This window comes from Gymnogyps californianus, chromosome 5, assembly GCF_018139145.2.
Source record: "Gymnogyps californianus isolate 813 chromosome 5, ASM1813914v2, whole genome shotgun sequence".
In the NCBI taxonomy this organism is placed as follows: Eukaryota; Metazoa; Chordata; class Aves; order Accipitriformes; family Cathartidae; genus Gymnogyps; species Gymnogyps californianus.
The window spans coordinates 25,077,934-25,096,598 of record NC_059475.1 but is presented as its reverse complement, the minus strand read 5'-3'; the positions used below and the strand labels follow the sequence as shown (position 1 = coordinate 25,096,598).

The 18,665-nt window shown below is 37.8% G+C and overlaps 1 protein-coding gene across 1 annotated transcript in view; it reads right to left on the bottom strand.

The window, feature by feature from the left end:
- TTC17 (tetratricopeptide repeat domain 17) overlaps window positions 1-18,665 on the bottom strand; it is a 60,929-nt gene that overhangs the window by 17,113 nt on the left and 25,151 nt on the right. Inside the window, exons 13-16 of the mRNA XM_050897114.1 lie at window positions 18,104-18,278; window positions 17,453-17,530; window positions 14,785-15,009; window positions 12,426-12,612 (exon numbers count right to left, since the gene is read on the bottom strand). Coding sequence (XP_050753071.1) covers window positions 12,426-12,612; window positions 14,785-15,009; window positions 17,453-17,530; window positions 18,104-18,278 — 665 coding nt within the window. The remainder of the gene's footprint in view (window positions 1-12,425; window positions 12,613-14,784; window positions 15,010-17,452; window positions 17,531-18,103; window positions 18,279-18,665) is intronic.

Sequence of the window (18,665 nt, the reverse complement as noted above, 5' to 3'; positions counted from 1 at the left end):
CAAACTGAAAGCCACTTACCTAAAGCAAGGAAAGAAATGTGAAAAGCATGGAAAAGAGGAAAGATGAACAAACAACACCCCCAGTGTATCACATGCAAGTGCTGCACCTTGAGGAAGGTCTTGAAAGTAATCAAACTTCACCATTAAAGAGGGCATTGATTGTTTTAAAAATCTAAATTAACTGCCACTGTAGCTGTTTGTGTCTTGCGGCACATCTGGCAGAGAGAACGAGGCCTCACTAAAATATTATCACTAAGCTTAATGGAAATAGGTTTTAATCCCTGCACGCAGACGAATAGTCTCATCTACAGACGCTTCAGGACCAGTGCATCAATAAGCAGTCTTCTTTTTACTTTTGCTAGTCACTGCTTACACAAAGAGACACAAGTCAAAGGGGGTGGTATATTACCACTTTACACATGAAACAATTAATGCTGCTCTTAGGTCACGTGAAAACTTTTGGGGTGCTCACTGCTTGGGTGACACTGTATATTTAGAATTAGGCTAAAATATATCCATTATAGAAATTAAACTGAAAACCACCATATTGTCACCCATCACTTTTATAGAACACATCTTGTTCAGTGCTTAACGTCACAGGCAATATAATTTACCAGGGTTTACAAAAATAATCTGGAATGAATAAACTCACCTATCAGAACCCTTTTGTGCATCTAAAACTACTGGCATCTCAGTCATCAAAATTTGGGCCAAACTAGCACCTGAAGAACTGTCTTACTTTCTGCACCATGGTGACTTCACCGCAATATGACATTAACAAGCCAGGGGGGATGGGGAAGTGTTAGGGGGAAGTGCTGTTTGAGAGACCATCCTTCAGACAACATATAAAACATGAGCTTTGACTTTCACGGCAATGTTAACACCGGTGATTAACACACTGCATACCCAAATTACCTTGATGTTTCAAGGTGAACATGGTAATTTCCTAAAGATCTTGTGAACCATTAACAGCAACCATGTTATTCCAATCACATGTGAACAGATATTTGATTGCAAAACATTTGTTAAGTGAAAAAAAATCCATGGCAGTTATTTTGAGATGAGTTTTAAAAGCAACAGGATGAGCAGTAACTAGAGAAGAGACCTATCTTTAGCAGCTATTGCTGCTCTGCTCACCTGAATTATAAATCAACATAGTTTTATTAAGATTTTGCTCTAAAATTAATGTGTTCCTTTTCTTACTGTTTTCCTGAAAAAATACATATTTACACTTCAAAATGAATCCCATGATTAAGCTTTAAAAGCAGAAACTGCAAACCAGTTATGACTGAACAGGATTGTCATCAAAAACATTACAGAAAGGTCACAAGCCATAACTGCTGAACTGCAAGACAGCACTGTGCTCCAGAAGCAATACCAAAGAAAATTTGGTGCTTTCCACACACACAAGTGTAAATAAACAAAGAGTTCTCAGTTTATTTTTAGTGAAAAATGATCAACAAAGTGACAAACGGAGCAGCGAAGTAGAGGGAGAAGACAAGCAGAAGTTCTTAATTACAATTACCTGGCTATGCAATACTGACCTGTGAATGTTTGATAGGTCTATATTTAACTGAAGAGAAATCCACAAGTCCTACTACATACTCACTGTGCACTACAGGACCCAGGAAAGATACAAAGCAGACAGGCAACCTACATCTGCAGAAGCATAAAATTGTTCGAAGCCTTGCTGCAGACTCGAAAAGCCAAACAGCCCACCAAGCAGTCAGTCTTGCTCTCTCTGAACCCAACAGTATCACTGCTAGTTTCAACAAGGCATGACTAGGCTCCATAACAGTAACACAAGAGTACCTCAGTACCTTTTACAGTTGTAACCCACAGGATAAATCACTAAAAAAAAAAACCCAACCCCAAAAGTATCTGCTACTCACATATCATCATAGCTACTATTCTGGAATAATGAAGGACAGATTGTAGTAAGTTCCCCCTCTGGTCAAGTATTTCAAGTTAAGTACCAATATGGGTACTAGCAGACAATGATGAATGTAGTGCCCAAAATTTAGACTAAGTTTTTGGTGTGTTTTCTCCCCACACAGAAACGCTATTCATTTTTAGCTTTTTCCTTTAATATAAACCCTCCTTTGCAAAACTGGAAGTTACAGGACAAAAATAAACATTTTTCAAAGGACAGGACATACTACTAACTGAAAAAGTAAAATCTATGCTAAGTATAGAGAACAAATAATGAAAAGCAATATGAAGTATTTTAAAAGCTGATTTTCATGAATTCCTACCTCTTCTCTAAATTCCTCCCTTGGATGAGTGGTCAGTGGCCCTTCTTCAAAGATGAGAGGCATGCTCAAAATAGAGTAGTCAGAAGAGTGCGCCTCATAACAAGCTTTGGTTTGATGTATAGCAAACAACAGGATGATGATTTACATGGTCAAAACTTAGGCTCAGGCACACAAAATGAAGCATACAAAAGTTCTTTCTTTTTTATTATTTATTCCAACAACAGGTTTTCAATTAGAAGGATTATATAGTAAACCAACTGTTCTCACTCATAGGAAATAGTTTTTAAATCTGATTTGTAGCCAAAAGATGCCTCTAAATTGGCTTAGCTATAGATTGAAAGATTATCTATTTGTCTCATTACAGCAGTTCTGATTAAACCCTTCAAAACATACAAATGCCAACAATACATAACCAGATTTTTTGTTCATATTAAGTGAGAGAAATACCTTACCATTGCATAACAGACCAGTCCCTGATGAACAGACACACAAATTCTCCTTATGAAATATAAAGAAGTGATGAATAAAACATGGAAAAAAATTTAAAGAGGAAGACAAACCTATTTAAATTAGAACACAATGCAGTTTAATAAGGGACATGCATGCAAAACATCTTGAAGAATTCAGTAGGCTACTTTATAACAGAGTAGAAAACGTCAACCCTCCCCCTAACACCTCTTCCATAGTTAAAAACAGGGAGGGGAAAATCAAAGAGGTTGACTACCTAAAGCCTTCATTCTCCTCCTTCCTCACCACCCACTAAAATAGGAGCTTGTTTTTTTTAATGACACACATCTAGAAGCAATAAGTTGCTCTATGATGCATGGGAATAGGGCCCAAAACATAGAAACATCTAAACATCTAAATTTAAACTCTTCAATCCTATCAGTGGATAAAAGAGACTAGAAAATGTCTCTTTCAGGGGACCCTGGTCCTACATATAGAGTAGGAAGGTAAGCAGCACTCCAGTCTGAATTTCAGTCTCTGCCTCAGAATAGCTTGATTTTTTTTTTGTTTTGGGGAAAGAGGGAAAGAAAGCAAGAGAAACAAGCACATGTAAGTTCTGCAGGCAAAGGCTTGTCCTCAGTGACTTCTATATGCCAGATTTTTTTTTTTTTTTTTTTTTTTTTTTTACTGTCAGATAAGAAAATTCCTAACTGGAATCCTCACTGGATTCCTAACTGTGCCTCCTAACTGGAGATCAAAGCAGAGACACTGACACACTCAAATAGCAAAACAATGTGTTAACTGGTCAGGTAGATATGCCCCTTATTAATCTAAGATAGCTTTTAAGTGCTTAGCAGTTTGTCTGACAGGCCATGTTTTACACAATTCCTTGAAGAAGCAGAATTGTTACTGTAAATAAGATAAAAAAACCAAAATCAATCCTGGTTTTGAGGGAGTGATGAACAAGAATCGGATTAGCCTTTTCTTGAGTCCAGGTAAGGAATACCTGCAGAAGGTTAAGTTTGACAAGAATACTGCCAACCATGCTAGTTTAGGATTCAACAGGAAAATACTCTCCTCACACTGCCAGAATAGTACAAAGCTATAGAACAGTGCCTGCAGAAAGACTAGGAATTTTTGGAAGAATGTCCCTTCTCCCCAAAACTGCTGCATTCAAGAAGCATCAATCTCTTCCTCTAGGGAAACTTTGAATTGCCCTAGTTTCAGTCACTAGTAGCCAGAACAGATGATAGATTGAAAGCTTTGAGGACAGTCAGAGCACAATACAAACTCACATGAACCAGGCAACAAACCTTAAAAGGAAAAAACAAATCAATAAAGTAGACAGATCAGGGGTAGTTAAGTGCCTGGCACTCCATGGCTCAGCATGCAGTGCTCATTTTAATCTGAGCACGTGGTATTGCATGCTGCTTTGAGACAATCTCAGCATGACTCATTACAGGCTGAGGCTACACATCACCACTTTACAAGTTCTCAGATTTAAGCCAAGTGAATACAGCCTTCAAGGTCTTGGCAAGTTGTTAATGACACTAAACTACGCACTGTCAGTTCTCCCATAAGTGAGGACCACATGTTCTTTCTCTTCCAAACGTGCTTTAACCAACTCACTAATTCAGTCTGTACAGCTTTACTATAAAGTTGTTCGTGCAACCACATCTTCCTGCAGATGTAACTAGGGAATTACTATTCCTCCTAAAAAGGCTGTTGAACATATGCAGTTGTTGGACCTTTTTAAAAAGGTCCAGCTCTAGGCAGTGCACACTATTCAGGTTCAGTAAGAATTATTAGCAGCTACGTGCAAGAAAACACCACTGGCAAAGCAGCCTCCTAAAAAGAGATAAAGACACAGACGGTAGAAAATATGCCTCATTTTCTCTACATTCCTATCACAAAAAAAGCCCCCAAAACATTGAAGAGAAATGTTAGCATGTCTGATAACTGAAGGTATCAGGTTTTGAAAAATTTAGTTGGAAAGAGAACTTTTTCCCTTCCACTCTAACCCCTGATGATCCTCCTACTACACGAGCATGTAGTTATGCTGAAGTAACTGAAGGATCCAGATAATATATCGTGAAGAATCATTTGCACTATAAAGGCAGATAAAAATGGAAAACATAATATTATATTTAGTTTAATACTGTACTGCTTTTCCTTCATATATGAATAGTTTTGCATCAGTAAACTCTCACTGAACTCTCCTACAATTCTAAATGCCCTTCCACCGTGCCATCCCCATTTCCTCAGTTACTCCTGCATCTGAGGCCATGACTTTCTTCTCCCTGCTCTGCTAGCCTATGGCCTTCTGATCCTGGGAAAAGTCAGAATGAATATAGAACACCAAATGTTGCAGGCATACCATTCTTAACAGAGCATGATGCAAAGCGAGACTGATGACTGTTGGGAGAAGTTGTTAGGTACACTGTCATGCTGTAAATAAGCAGAGTAAGTATGTAATCTAGCAAGACAGACTTTGCATGATGTAAAGAAATCACCTAATGTTAGCATAAAAAGAATCTGCAGACCAAATTCACCCATTAGCATGTTTAACAAATGCAAAAGAGAATGACATTTAAGCAACAGAGATATACTTAAGACAGCACGCTTTGTTTGCTGGTTACAGAAACCTTTAAGATGCATAACGGCTTTCCAGCAAGCAGTAGCTTGGAAGCAACGTGCATGAGCAGTGGGTATACAGCCTTTGGATACTGGTCTAGCTAAAAATTCCATGTTTAACATAGTACCACATTCTTTGATTTTTGAATTTAAGAATCTCAGTCTATACATCTCTGCATAGTTTTGAGAAGAAAAATACATGGAGCTTGGAAAGGAAAGACAGGTTTCAAAGTGAGCTTGGCATGGCACTATCAGGGCGAGGTCCTTCACTTTCAACTTCCTTCAGCCACTCAAGAGATGCTAGACAAAGACTTTTCAAGGAAAGATGTGATTTATACAGCAGGCACCAAATCAAATAGTAAAAAGTATCAAAAAGCCTGAGTCTGGTCAACTATCTTCCAGATCACGGCACTAAAATTCTTGGAATGCCATGATTATTGCAGTAAAGGTGGATGGTAGGAACTGCTTCTTCCCTCACTGGGCTAGTGGTGCAGAAACAGTAGCACAAAACTGAAAAATAATTGGGTCACGTTATTCCCACAAAGCATATTCTCACATAAGATTTCTCCATGATCTCCCAGTTAGAGGCACGTCGGACATTTCCTGACACCCCCAACCCCTTAGGGATGTCTGCCTCCAACATGACAAAAAGCAGTCCTCATTCTCCGTATCTCCCACCTGCCTGCATTCAGTAAGATGTTTTCATTCTACACAAGTACAATTTAACCTTCTCTTACTCCTTTAGCACTGCAGAGCCCAAATACAGTGACCTAGATTCCACCTGTCAGCACCAACAGATCTTTCAGATGGACTGACACTGTATGATCTCCATTGCCAGAGATGCTTGAGGGAGAAGGAATCCAGCTTGACTTTCAGATCTCAGGTGGAACTTGCAGGGTGAACAATAGGCATGCGGGTGCACACATGTGCGTGTAGGGGGTAGAAATAAGCAACTGAGTATAACTTCAAATGATAACATTTATTTTAGAACTCCTACTGTTTAAGACAGAACCCACTTTCTCTATGCTACTATTACATGACAACGTAAACATTTGTCATGATGCGTTTCTGAGAGCTCTGACAAGCTGTTTGTGCACTTCATAGAATTCTGCTTGTTTAAAAACCCTGCTGGAGTTGACTATTCTGTTTATACACATGAACTTTGCCACAAGGCAATGGAGAGACAGTAAAAGCAACAGAGAAATGAATGGTCACAGATCCCAACCCTTTCATTAATATAATAAGATAAATAAGACTGCTAATATTTGTGGTAGTCTAAATAAGGCTCGGGAGCACTCAAGAATTCTGCCTTTACATGATACGCAAGTCAAAGAAAGAAAAAGCTGAATTTTAAACATATAGTAGTGTTCAGTTCAGAATCCCATACAATTGGTATAGATTCTAGCCTTTTGCTTCAACTAAAACAAGATTAAGTTCTGAGCTAAGCTCAACACCCTTTGCCCAAGAATAAACATCCCCTCTTTCCACCTGTTAACACTGTAAGTGATGAGCATTCCTTGGAGGAACAAGATACAGCAGCTGGAGAAGGAGGAAACTAAAATGCTATTATGATAAAAATGTCTAAAAGGGCCTCATGCTATAGCAAATGGAAACAAAATTTAGCAGCCCCTTGCTGGGACTACCAAGTCAGTCATAGCTTGTAGGGGATCGCTGAGTAAGTGAAAGGTGCGTTTAAAAATGCAAAGTATTTCATATCTCTATGTTTTAACACACTATTATAAAGAAAATGTACGTGATGCTTTTGCTTAGTGTTTGTTTATCTGAAATTTCTATAGGGAACTCAAAGTGATTGCAGCTGTCAAGTTAGAGCCAGAGGCTTAAACTGTGATGTTGATTTAAGCAAGTTATTTAATCTGTCCATAAGCTTACTATTAGAGTTTCAAGCAGAGATTCTCCTTTCAGGTCAACCTCTCCTCTTCAGGTCAATTTGCTTAAAGGTCTAAGCTTATTAACTTTGTAAGAATTTAAGTGCTGGGGGACAAAGGAAAATCCATACCCTTAAAAGATCAAATACCTTTTCCCCATGCTTTATTTTAAGAGGAAGTAGGTGAAATAAAACAAGACTTTTGATTTCACGTGGTATAGGGTATTTGTACCACAAGAGGGCACTAAAACCACGCTTAAAGTGGATCATTAAGCTATTGCTGTATACATTACAGAACTAAGTCATAAAGTAAGGAAGTATGCATTGCTTTCACAAACATACACACTCACTACATAAAAGCATTCAGATATCTTGAAGGCATGCACGTACATTCATAATGTACTCACACTGCCTCTACTTCCAACAGAGCTTTTTGTAAAAGCACTATCCTGCCAAGTAGTGAAAGACAGTGAGACTAAAGAAACTTGAAGCTTGAAACAAGTTGTGCTTCATGTTTTGAATACCATCAGTCTATTAACAAAGTTTAAGATTTTGAATTTTGATCTTGTCTAAAAGAATGTGAAGTGCATGAGGTCATAACGAATTGGAACTGTCAGTCAGAGGGAGATGCTTACAGCCAAGATAAAAATATTTTGAGTACAAATGACTTCTGCTTGTCCAAGCAGCAATTCTGTTTACACACATAAGGAAAAGTCCTATGCAACAACAATTAACAAATCAGCATGTTTCAACAGCCAGCTGACCACCACACTAAAAATATGCTTCTAGTATATTGTAACCTTTTTAATAAGGCTTGACAACATCTGCACGTTCACATCAGATAACGAAGTGCCACAGGAACAATCCCTTAGGCGTTAGTTGGATATGCCTCTACAGACCTTATCACATGATAAAAGCTACTCGCAATTTTTTAAGCCATAAAGGTAGGCAAAACAAATCCTGGCAATGCATCATTTCAATATCCGACAAAAATAATATTGGCTTTCTCTACGAGCTTCATGAGCAGCACAAAGCCAAAGTATCTCATTTCTGCAGCTCTGAGAGTTGACCATGTTTTTCACATTAAGTTTTTTTACACTTGTTAGGTAAGTCTCTTGGTCCTGTTATTTGTGTGTCAGATACGGCTGCCCAGGTATCTGTCAAGCAACATAAAGTTTCTGCTACTTAACATGCTTCAGGAACTGACTTGCCAGTAACATAGAAGTTGATCATTCAGTAGCAACACCCTTAACACTGCCAAGTCACCTCTAGATGGACCACGGCAGGATAATCCTGTAACAATGAAGTCTTCTGACCATTTTCTCAGTTATTTGGGAATAAGGCAGTATGCGGGCTGTTGGTCCAAGTAATGGAGGCATATGTAGCACTGCAGCACTGTTGCTGTATAGTATCCATATCACTCGCAACTGACTGAACTCCTGCAGTTACCTAAAATACATGTCATAGGTGATATAGTTGTACTGAATTTTGGACACTTCACACACCACCTCCATAAGAAAAAAAACCACCAAAAACCTTTGCAGGTTTAGAAATCCTTTTACAACGAAAACAAATATTTATATAAGCTTCAACATAGGAGGCAGAAGTTAAATACAAAAGTGTTGGTCTGAGGTTTTTAAGTCCTCTTCTCACATGCATGAAGTAACTTGGGTTTGAAATATAAATTTCTATCTAGAACAGAGGTAAGTTAGAAAAAAACCAGTACCAGGCAGCAGTACAGACAGGAGCATACAAGCAAGCGTCCAACAAGTCAGCATTAGTGTATCACACTTCCGAGGTCCTGTGCTAACAGCAAATGTCCCAACATGCTTGAGAAAATTCCTATTTCACCTATTTGAAATATACACCAGGCACATACTGTAATCAAAAATCAGACTATGAATTCAGATTGTTGATCCCATATTCCATCCCATGCTAGCATATAACTCCCACTGACCATTTGTTGGATTCTGCCCATGGCTCACGGCAGCAGAGCAAGGAACTCCGTGTCTCGCTAGTTAGTTCAGTTCTCATGAATAGAGGCTTTTGACAGGCGAAGCAAAAACACAGCTATCACATGGGCCTACAACTCAAAGCACAGGCAGCCCTACTGCTGTTACTCTCAGAAATACTGAATGAATGCCTATCAAAACAAGATATTAAACCAGAGACAACATCTGACATTCCAATTTCTTGGTAAATTTTTCAGCATAACATATCCCTCTCAAAGGATATAAATAGTTATGACATGCCATCTAGTGCATAATAACAAGAGGACAAACTAAATTCGGTATCAGATGTCCCCAAGCAGCAACACATGATCTGAAAGGCTGTGAAAATCTCCTGAAGTAACAACTCAGTGATACTGGGATTGTCAAGCATACATTTGATACATGTATTTACAAATGTGCTGCATTAGCTCTATACCTGAAGTCCCATTCAGAAAGGTGTGTGAAAGTAGTGTTCAGTTTGCACCTTGTCATCAAAACGTGCCTTTCCGTCTGTCATGGAGCCCAACAAGAGCAGATTATGTTGCTTTATGAATCTTGTAAGTCTACATGATATTAACGTTTTAACAAATGCTGTAAGTGCAACAGGTAATGTTAAATATTAGTATCTAAATACAGTTTGCATTTTTTAGGTTCTACGTAGTGGTTGAATAATCGTATATACTATTGCATTACGTATGTAAGGTCAAAATTCAAACTTACAATCTCTTTTCAATTGTTTTCTTTGGACTGAAGGATGAACAGAAAACTCCCAAAATTTCAGGATACCTGTAAGTGCGAAGTGTGATTTCTGGGTATGCATTCTTGAAATAATTCTGGTTTTGGAGACTTAACCTCACTTTCATACAGCTTGTCAAGGTTTCTCTTGAGTCAGTTGAAGTTTACAGTGGGGAAAAAAATATTTCCCCAAACCTTATGAAAATAAGACAGGCAAATCTACCTTTCCATTTTTGAATTCTGAGTTTTGACTTAAACCACATATCATCATCAAGGTTGAATTAACCAGTATGTTTATTTTACACTCTGCACAAGAATGTACAAAGAACATTTACACTATTCGTCAGGTTCATACTTTCAGGTTTCTTGCACTCAGGCAAAAGACGACCTAAAGGATATTATAAATAGAAATGAAAAAGAAAGAAGTATTAAGACAGGAAGAGTCCCAGAAAAAGGCAAAAATATAAATACAAAGTAAAATACTTAAATACTGGAATACTGAAATTTAATGAGCAAATTAACATGCTAAGGCATATTCATCTCTCTCTTGATTTAGCAGCTTCACAGATTCCTTAACAAACAAAAACAACCCCAATGTACCAGATGAATATATTCATGCTCACTTTGTTAACCTGTGGCCAAGCTAGCAAAAAAGGACAGATAACACTTTTCTCATAAGCACTTTTGATATGGGTTTCTCCTCACATTGAAGAAACACAAACTTCCTAAGCAGCACATGCAGTAATAGTTGACCTCAAAATGAACATCCTGGATCAGGAACCAATGCAAACAGCAGCCAAGAATCAGCCAAACTAGAGGAGTATATTTTTAAGTATTATGACAAGTTTAAGGAAGAAAAGCATACAAAAGAAAAGAAAGATGTAAAAGATCACTTTGGGGTTCAAATACAGCCATTGCTCATTACCATCTCAGTTCTGTGAATATACTTTTAAATGACTTTCTGCTTAACTTCAAAATAGCGTGGCTATAATTAAGGCTTGACTGGAACAAGTTTAACCTTGTGAGTTACAGCCATTTTTAAAGATGATCTTAATAAAAAGTAAAGAAACATTGAATTTTTTTTTCCAGAACAGTGAAAGTGTCTCTTGTGATGAAATGTGCAAGTTCCACTACTGCTTCCGGTATCTGTTGGGATTTTTAAAAGAAGGGCAATCTGATGTTAAGAGATTCAATGAAAGGTACCAGTGTAAGAGCTGACGTTATGGAAGTCAGTAAGAGACCCATCAATTGGGCCATAATACCACTTACTACACTACCTTTAGTGAAACAGCATTCATTTCTCTGCACAACTGACGTGCTGTCAATCAGAGCGAAAATGCATAAGGCCATAAAAGACAGTATTATTCTAACGACACAGTCCTGGAATTTCACCTACAATGGCATCATCCATATTGTAACAGGAGATATGACAGCCTCTAGTCTATGTTTAGACAGCGTAATTCTAGATGCTAAATCAGAAGAGGTTTCTCTGTATCTTTCCACTGGAGAGGGGATTAAAAAAAAATAATTCAGAGGAAGTCCTAGCAATACTAAAAATCAAAAGCATTTCTCTCATGTGAGGTTTTCATTTCAAAACAAAGGAAAGATTAGATGGAAAGATACCTTAGTAACAATTTGAGAGAGAAGGGATTACAAAATATATTCATAAATGTTCTTCAAGATTGCTCATGAGCAGCATATTAGCCATATGCAAGAACAGACAAAATACTTGAAATATTCAGTGGGATTCACTGAAATGAAAGAATCCATCTCCAAAAGCTATCACTGGGTTTTTTTTATACAAGTAGCCACTAAGGACAATAAAGCATTCTATCTCAAATATTTTAAAATATTTTTTGGGGAAAGATTGGGTTCAAAGTCATTCTTCTTACAGATTTTTGGAGGTTTAAGAGCAGTGACTACAGACCCCATATAAACAAATAATGTTGACACAATATAGTCTGTTCTGTAAAGACTGAACATTAGAAAATGACATCCGAAGTACTGAACACACTGAAAGGTTATGAAGTAAAACTAAACTGCTCTTCACCAAGTTCCTCAGCTTTAAGAAAACATACTCATCTGACTGTAAAATTTGAAGGGATGTACAAAGGGGCCGTTGAGTAGCCTAGCAGTAGTAGCTGTGCACTTCCCTAAATACTGAATCCAGCATTCCTCATTTACCAGTAAGAGAAATCAGTGAGGCTGTTAAGGTATTACTGACACACTCAGGAACTAATTTGCACTCAGTGGCAGCCCTCTAGATTATTTTAGAAGTCATCCTCAAGCACTTCTTAATGAAGTGTAACTTTTCCATTAAAAGCAGTCCCTCAACCTTGGTCCTTATAGGGAGAAAGCACTATAAAGCAAAAGGGAGAATCTGTGGAAAAAAAGTAGAGTAATCATGAATTTCAGGTGCAACACCCAAGGCAAATTGACACTATTTCACTTGTGGTCCATCTTTCAGCAGTTGCTTACCACTGCACACAGAAGAAGTGATGTTGTACAGAAAAGGGTAAAACTGCAGACAGCGGATCATCTTCAGGCTGCTTTCACACTCCAAGCACTTGGTCGTCAAATCCAGTGCATGTCTGAAGGCCTGCAGGGCTCCACTAATGTTGTTCAGAGCCAGATATGCGTTTCCTAGGCTCAAAAAAGTCAGGGGCTGCAAAGAGAAGAGCAACATACCCCAGCATAAGTATGTTCACTGTTTAAAATTGAAGCCAACTAGGAAAAAGCCCTGTCAATCCACATCCTCCCAAATTTGGCTGGAAAGGATTCAGAAAACTTCTTAAATAGGGACTGCCTATTCTTAGAATGGAGAACTAACAGCTTGATGCATTGGTGCTAAATGAAAGCTGTTTTGACATAAGGTTGTGTTCAGGATTCCATTTTCCTATGACAAAAACCAGCTGTTAAATATACACAAGCTGAAATGAGGCATTAAATACGTACTTATAACCCATCATAAACATAATGCTTACGGCACAGAGTAGAACAGAACTAAACTGACATGCTTGAAGACATTTTAGAATGATTAAAAGTCAGCAAAAACAAAAATATTACTAGTGTTCTAGCAGGACAGATGCATTTCATTTGTCAAGAGTGTTCAGGACTTACTTGAGCAGAACTAGGTTACTGAAAACAACAACGTCACACTAGCTCAGGGGTATACATTTATGTTTACTTTCAATTCTTTATAAAACTTAATGTTTTTGTCCACTGCTTTTGGCTAGTCTCCCTAAAATATGTATTTTTTTTTTTAAAGTACAAATTATAAACACCTTTTTCACTGGGTAGAATTTAATTAGCACTTTAATACAGGCACATAGTAAAGCATTACATTTTGTTTGTTGACTGAAAAGTCTTTCACTTACACAAAGTAATTTGCTGCAATTAACAGTATAATGCTAGAATAATGACTATAATATTGTAATTTAGCAGTCATTTTTCCCATTCTAATAATTTTACATTCATTATCTGAAAATGTGGAGACTGATCAGTAGCTTAAGATTTTTCAAACTCAGCTTGTATTATTAAACACCATTCAGAAAAAGGTGCAAGCTGAGCAACAGGATTTTTTTTTTTTAAAGCTTTTGCTAATATAGTACATCCTTCACTCCCTGTAGCTGTAATTTATTTTAATTTGTATTTACTTTCCATTATATTCCAGGAAATACTATTCAAGTACAAATCCTCCTGCCAGATTTTTTGATACAACAGGTATTACAGGACTGAGAATGCCTGAAAAAAACAGGAGCAGGCATTCCTGTAACGAGGTAGGACTCACCAATATTTTTGAAGAAAAGTCCTACTCACACAGCATGGTCCTAAGGATCCCTAGGCTCCTCCCCTCCAAGGCTGTGCTTTCAAGCGTTCTTCTTAAGGCACATCATTCAAGCATAGTTCTTTCTATAGTTTCTTTTTGCACTCTTACCTGCCACCCAAATGGGCTAGATTCCTTTCCAACAATTGCAAAATTGTTCCTGAATGCCACACTGAAAAAGCTTATTCTGTTTTTAGCTTTTTCATGTGCTAGATGACTGGTGGCCCAGCAGGTTTAAGCTTTCTGTTTATCTAACTACAGAGGTAGAAGCACAGGAAAAAGTAACTTGAACTTCTTACTGAAGCATCTCAAATGTAAGACCAAAACTACTTGCTAGAGAAGAGGTGCCACCCACTTCCTTTTCACAATTGTTCTGGCCAGTCCAGTAGTTTAAACAGTTTACACAGAAACTTTCTACCTGACATACATGATAACTCTACAAAATGTTTAAAATGTTACCATTCAGAAATACAAAAACCTGTTTTGAATCTATGGTTGGAAGTAAAGTCACCAAACAACTAGAACACAGCTTTTCCTCTAGGTATATAGATGAAATCTAGGGACAAAAAAACCAGTACATATAAAAAGTCAAGTGGCACAGAAAGATGTCTATACAGCCAAAGATCTTGGTGACATACATGGTACTTCAAGGGTTTTAAAAATCAAGATACAATGCTGACAGCATTACGGATCTCTGTTTTAGATGAAAACATTGCCAAAACACCAGGATTAGGTTCTTTGGAGCCACCGCTGATAATACAGGTTTTGGGAGGCAAAAAGTCTGTCACCTATTTTAGAAGAACTTCTGGTCTAGATGTTTATATTCTCAGCAATCAGCATCACCCCCAGTACGATCAAGAATTTAAATGAAAATTAACATTTGTTGCAAATCACAAGCTGGAAGTTGAACTGCATGCAGAGGTAAGTAAGCACAAGTAATTAACATGTATTTAGAAAATAACGAAGGAAAAGACGTTCACCACTGAACAAACACAAAAAACATCTTCTTACCTCGGAGGCATTGATGGCCAAAGCCTTCAGCAGGAGTCTGCTGGCATCCAAATGAAGACCATAATGAATCAAGAGGTTAGCAAGATTGACCAGAGGGATGTCCTGATACTCATGTGGAGCCAAATTAAATGCTTTTTGCAAACAGGTGATAGCAAAGGTGCTATTTCCAACTGCACGCCAGTACAATCCAGCTTCATTAAGCACAAGCCATAGAGGATCTTCTGGCTGTAGGAGAGTCAGGGAAAAGGATGAAAACACCCACAAAGAGGTGTCTCAGGAAGACAGAATTACCTGCTTTTTGGTAACAAACAAACAAACAAACCAACCAACCTCACCCTTGTGCACTACCTTATTAACTAGATACGAATCACACTTTGCTGTGACTGCTAGCAGATTATTCAATCTGCTCTACTCAAATTGACATGATTTGCAGTCTGAACTGCAATTTAGTAGCAGCTGTTGCTCACTCTACTCATATGGCTGCCTTATATCATGATCACAAAATCCCTTAAAATATACAAGTGATAATGGTCAGCTTGCTTCAGGAAGCAACACCTGTGAGCCACTTCACAGTCTTAAAATTTCTGAATAGGTCTGTATTAATGTAATGTTACAATTTGAAGGTGAGGCAGCTTTTAAACTGTAGTTAGGTGTGCTTCCAGGTCCTATACCCAAAAATCAAGATTTCCTGTCAATTTAAGGTTTCAGAGTTGTTTTTTCTTAGATTTAGTTATCTATTTGTATTATGAAAGTTGACAAGTGACACGCATTAGATACTGTTTAAAGATTATAAAATAGCAAGCAACAAGTGAGGGCAGGTGGAAGAATGGAGGAAGTGTCAAATACACCTTGAACATTCCTTCCTCCTCTTTCACCTATAACAGAAAAAACAAAACACTTATCCTAGAGGAGAAATAGCAAAACTTTAAAATACTGACAGGTGGACAGAACTATGTAAAACATCCACTTCCAGATGGAGCAGTTTGAAATGGTTTAGAAACACTTACATTCTAGTTTTTAATATTTTCAGCATTCTGTGTTACCTAATTCTACAAAGAGTTTAAAGTATAAAAGCAACAACTGAAATTAATGTCCAATCCAATCTACACATCTGAAGCCCAGATGCATGCATGAGTAGGAAACATGCAGCTAGGATTAAAGAAGCGAAACAGATAAGAATCTTTACAGTAGTATTGTATTAATGTAATACAGCTGGCATTACAGTAATACTGTGTTGAAAAAGTTCATCAGTACAAAGATTTTCTTCCAGATTTTAAAAACAACCTCACACAGGAGGATTCTACCTATGGTTCAAGATGGACTGGAAGATATCAATAGGATATATTACCTCTTTGTTCGGAGCACCTTACATAATCTATAACTGTTAGAGTATTTATCACCCCTATTTTGCAATGCACATATATAACATTACTTGGATGTTATTCATGCCAAACTCCTCACTCAATTACACTACAAAGAAAGGTCATTGAGACCTGTGTATAACTAAATCCTCAGCAAGTTATTAGCACTTTGTTTTTCCCAATACAAGGATACCAACTGCGGCACTCCTGCTCTAGAAAGTTTATCATTAGCAGAACAGGCATGACACAACAGTATTCTTAGATCAGCATCTAAATGACCGAGAAGTTCAGACTTTTAGCATGAAGGCAATAGAATACTACAGTTAAAACCAAAATACCTATGCACTGCAACAGTAAGAGATTAGACATGTATAGGACTGTTCTGAACAGCATAGTAATAGAAAGCAACTCCTACTCTTAATTTTTCTTCTGGGTAACACAGATGCACATAGTAAATGGTACCAATTTTAGACTAAAAGCAATACATACATACACGACCTTGACACAACTTGTACAAGAGAGTTAATTTGAGAAATATCAGCTTGACATGTCAAAAAGAGTCAACCTCTATCTCAATGCTTCCTGTCATTTGACTGGTGAGGCACTGGAACAGGTTGCCCAGAGAAGTTGCGGATGCCCCGTCCCTGGAAGTGTTCAAGGCCAGGTTGGATGGGGCTTTGAGCAACCTGGTCTAGAGGAAGGTGTCCCTGCCCATGGCAGGGGGGTTAGAACTAGATGATCTTTAAGGTCCTTTCCAACCCAAACCATTCTATGATTCTATGACTCTCAAAGGCCCCACACAAGATGGAGGTGACATTCCACAGGGTGTTATACAGATGTACATTCTTTGCCTCAGAGTGCTAATTATCCTGACAGAATATTGACAGAGGGTTGGTTTCTTTGGAGGGGGGGTGGGGGGGAAGGCAGGGTAGTGGGGAGGAGGAGGAAGAGCAAAAAGTAGGCACATAAGGAGTGGTGAAAGACGGAGGAGTAGTTCCAAGCTATTTCTCTCAGTTGAGCAAATGGCTGCCAGGATTAGCTAATATATTGCTGTTCTATGTCCTGCAGTCACAACAAGAACAAGTAACTACAGGGCTGTTTCGTCCACACTAAGCTAAATGAAATGGATACTTCTCTATATGTTTGAGCTTTACTTGTAAACATGGATTTTTAAGTTAGTTTCATCTCAGTTACAGGCCGCAAATAAGCTTATTTCTTGCACATCACTGACTGACTTCTTTAGAAGTACAGAAACAAGCCTCAAATAAGAATTCTGAATTTATCTCATGCTACAGTTTTTGACATACCTTTTTCATGGCATCATCTAGAAACGCTCCTATCTTCGCCTGTGTAATAGTTTGATTGTTGATACGAGAATGCAAAACCTGGACAACAAAGATTTTAGTTGTTTTTTTTTTTTTGAACAACTGAATAAATATATCTACATGGGTCATTCAAGTCTCATTTCCCTAAGTCTTCCCTTTAGTAAAGGGGAAAGGGGAAAAAAAAAAAATTGTTCTAAACAGATGATGTGAACATGTAACGATTAAAGCAGCCAATCTCCAGAAAGCAAGATGAAGGGCTAATCTCAGCCTAAGTTACCAACTTGGTAGAATACAATAGTTATCGGAAAATCCAAGAAGATGAATCATGTCAAGTGACTGTTAGAAGTTTTAAAAGAAAGCAGTAATTTCAAATAGTAAATTAAATTTCCTATTCTGTGTGCTTTTGGTCAGCATTTGAAAGAAGTCAGACAAGTCTTATGCTGAGTGACAAGTTCTCCCTTTCTCCAGCCCTATTAGAAAGCACTTGCTCTCCTTTTTTGGAAGTACTGTTTGGCTTGTGATGTTAAGTAATCTTTCAAATATCAGCATCTTTCACATTCTGAGTAAGATTTTTAAGGCAATAAAGAGGACAACTTTAAAACAGAAGGGAACCAACACGAAAATGTCTCTTACTTGTCTTGCTTGATCATCCGGCATCTTGAATTTCAAATCTAGACTACTGTCTAGTTCCTTGACCAGTATGTTCAGAGATTCATTGTTACGAGCATCAGTAATGGAAGAACAGTCTGGTGCCTGGTTTTCTCCATGCCTGACAGTATCTCTTGGGATACTCAGGATTGGCTGGACTCTAGCAATAAGGAGAACCAAGACAAATTAATAGCATGTGCTGCATGTCACTGATCTATAAACATAAGAATCAGCTATATATCAACTGACATGCCTCACACTGTAGACTGCCATGAGACATGAGCTGCAAACCTGGAGAGTTCAAGGACCACCCTTCCCTTGAAAAGTCATTAATAAATAAGGTCTTTACCTTCCATTTTTAAGCATAGAATACCTGTAAATAATGGACAATGCAGTAGAGATAAGACACTGAGGGTTCTCATATTATGTTAATAAGGATTGTATGAAGTTTAGGACTAAATAGAAGTGAAAAAGAAAATGCTGAAGTTTTTTAAACTAAAGTTTGATTTCAAAAACTTCAAGAGGTAGCCAAGTTACTTGGGAAGAA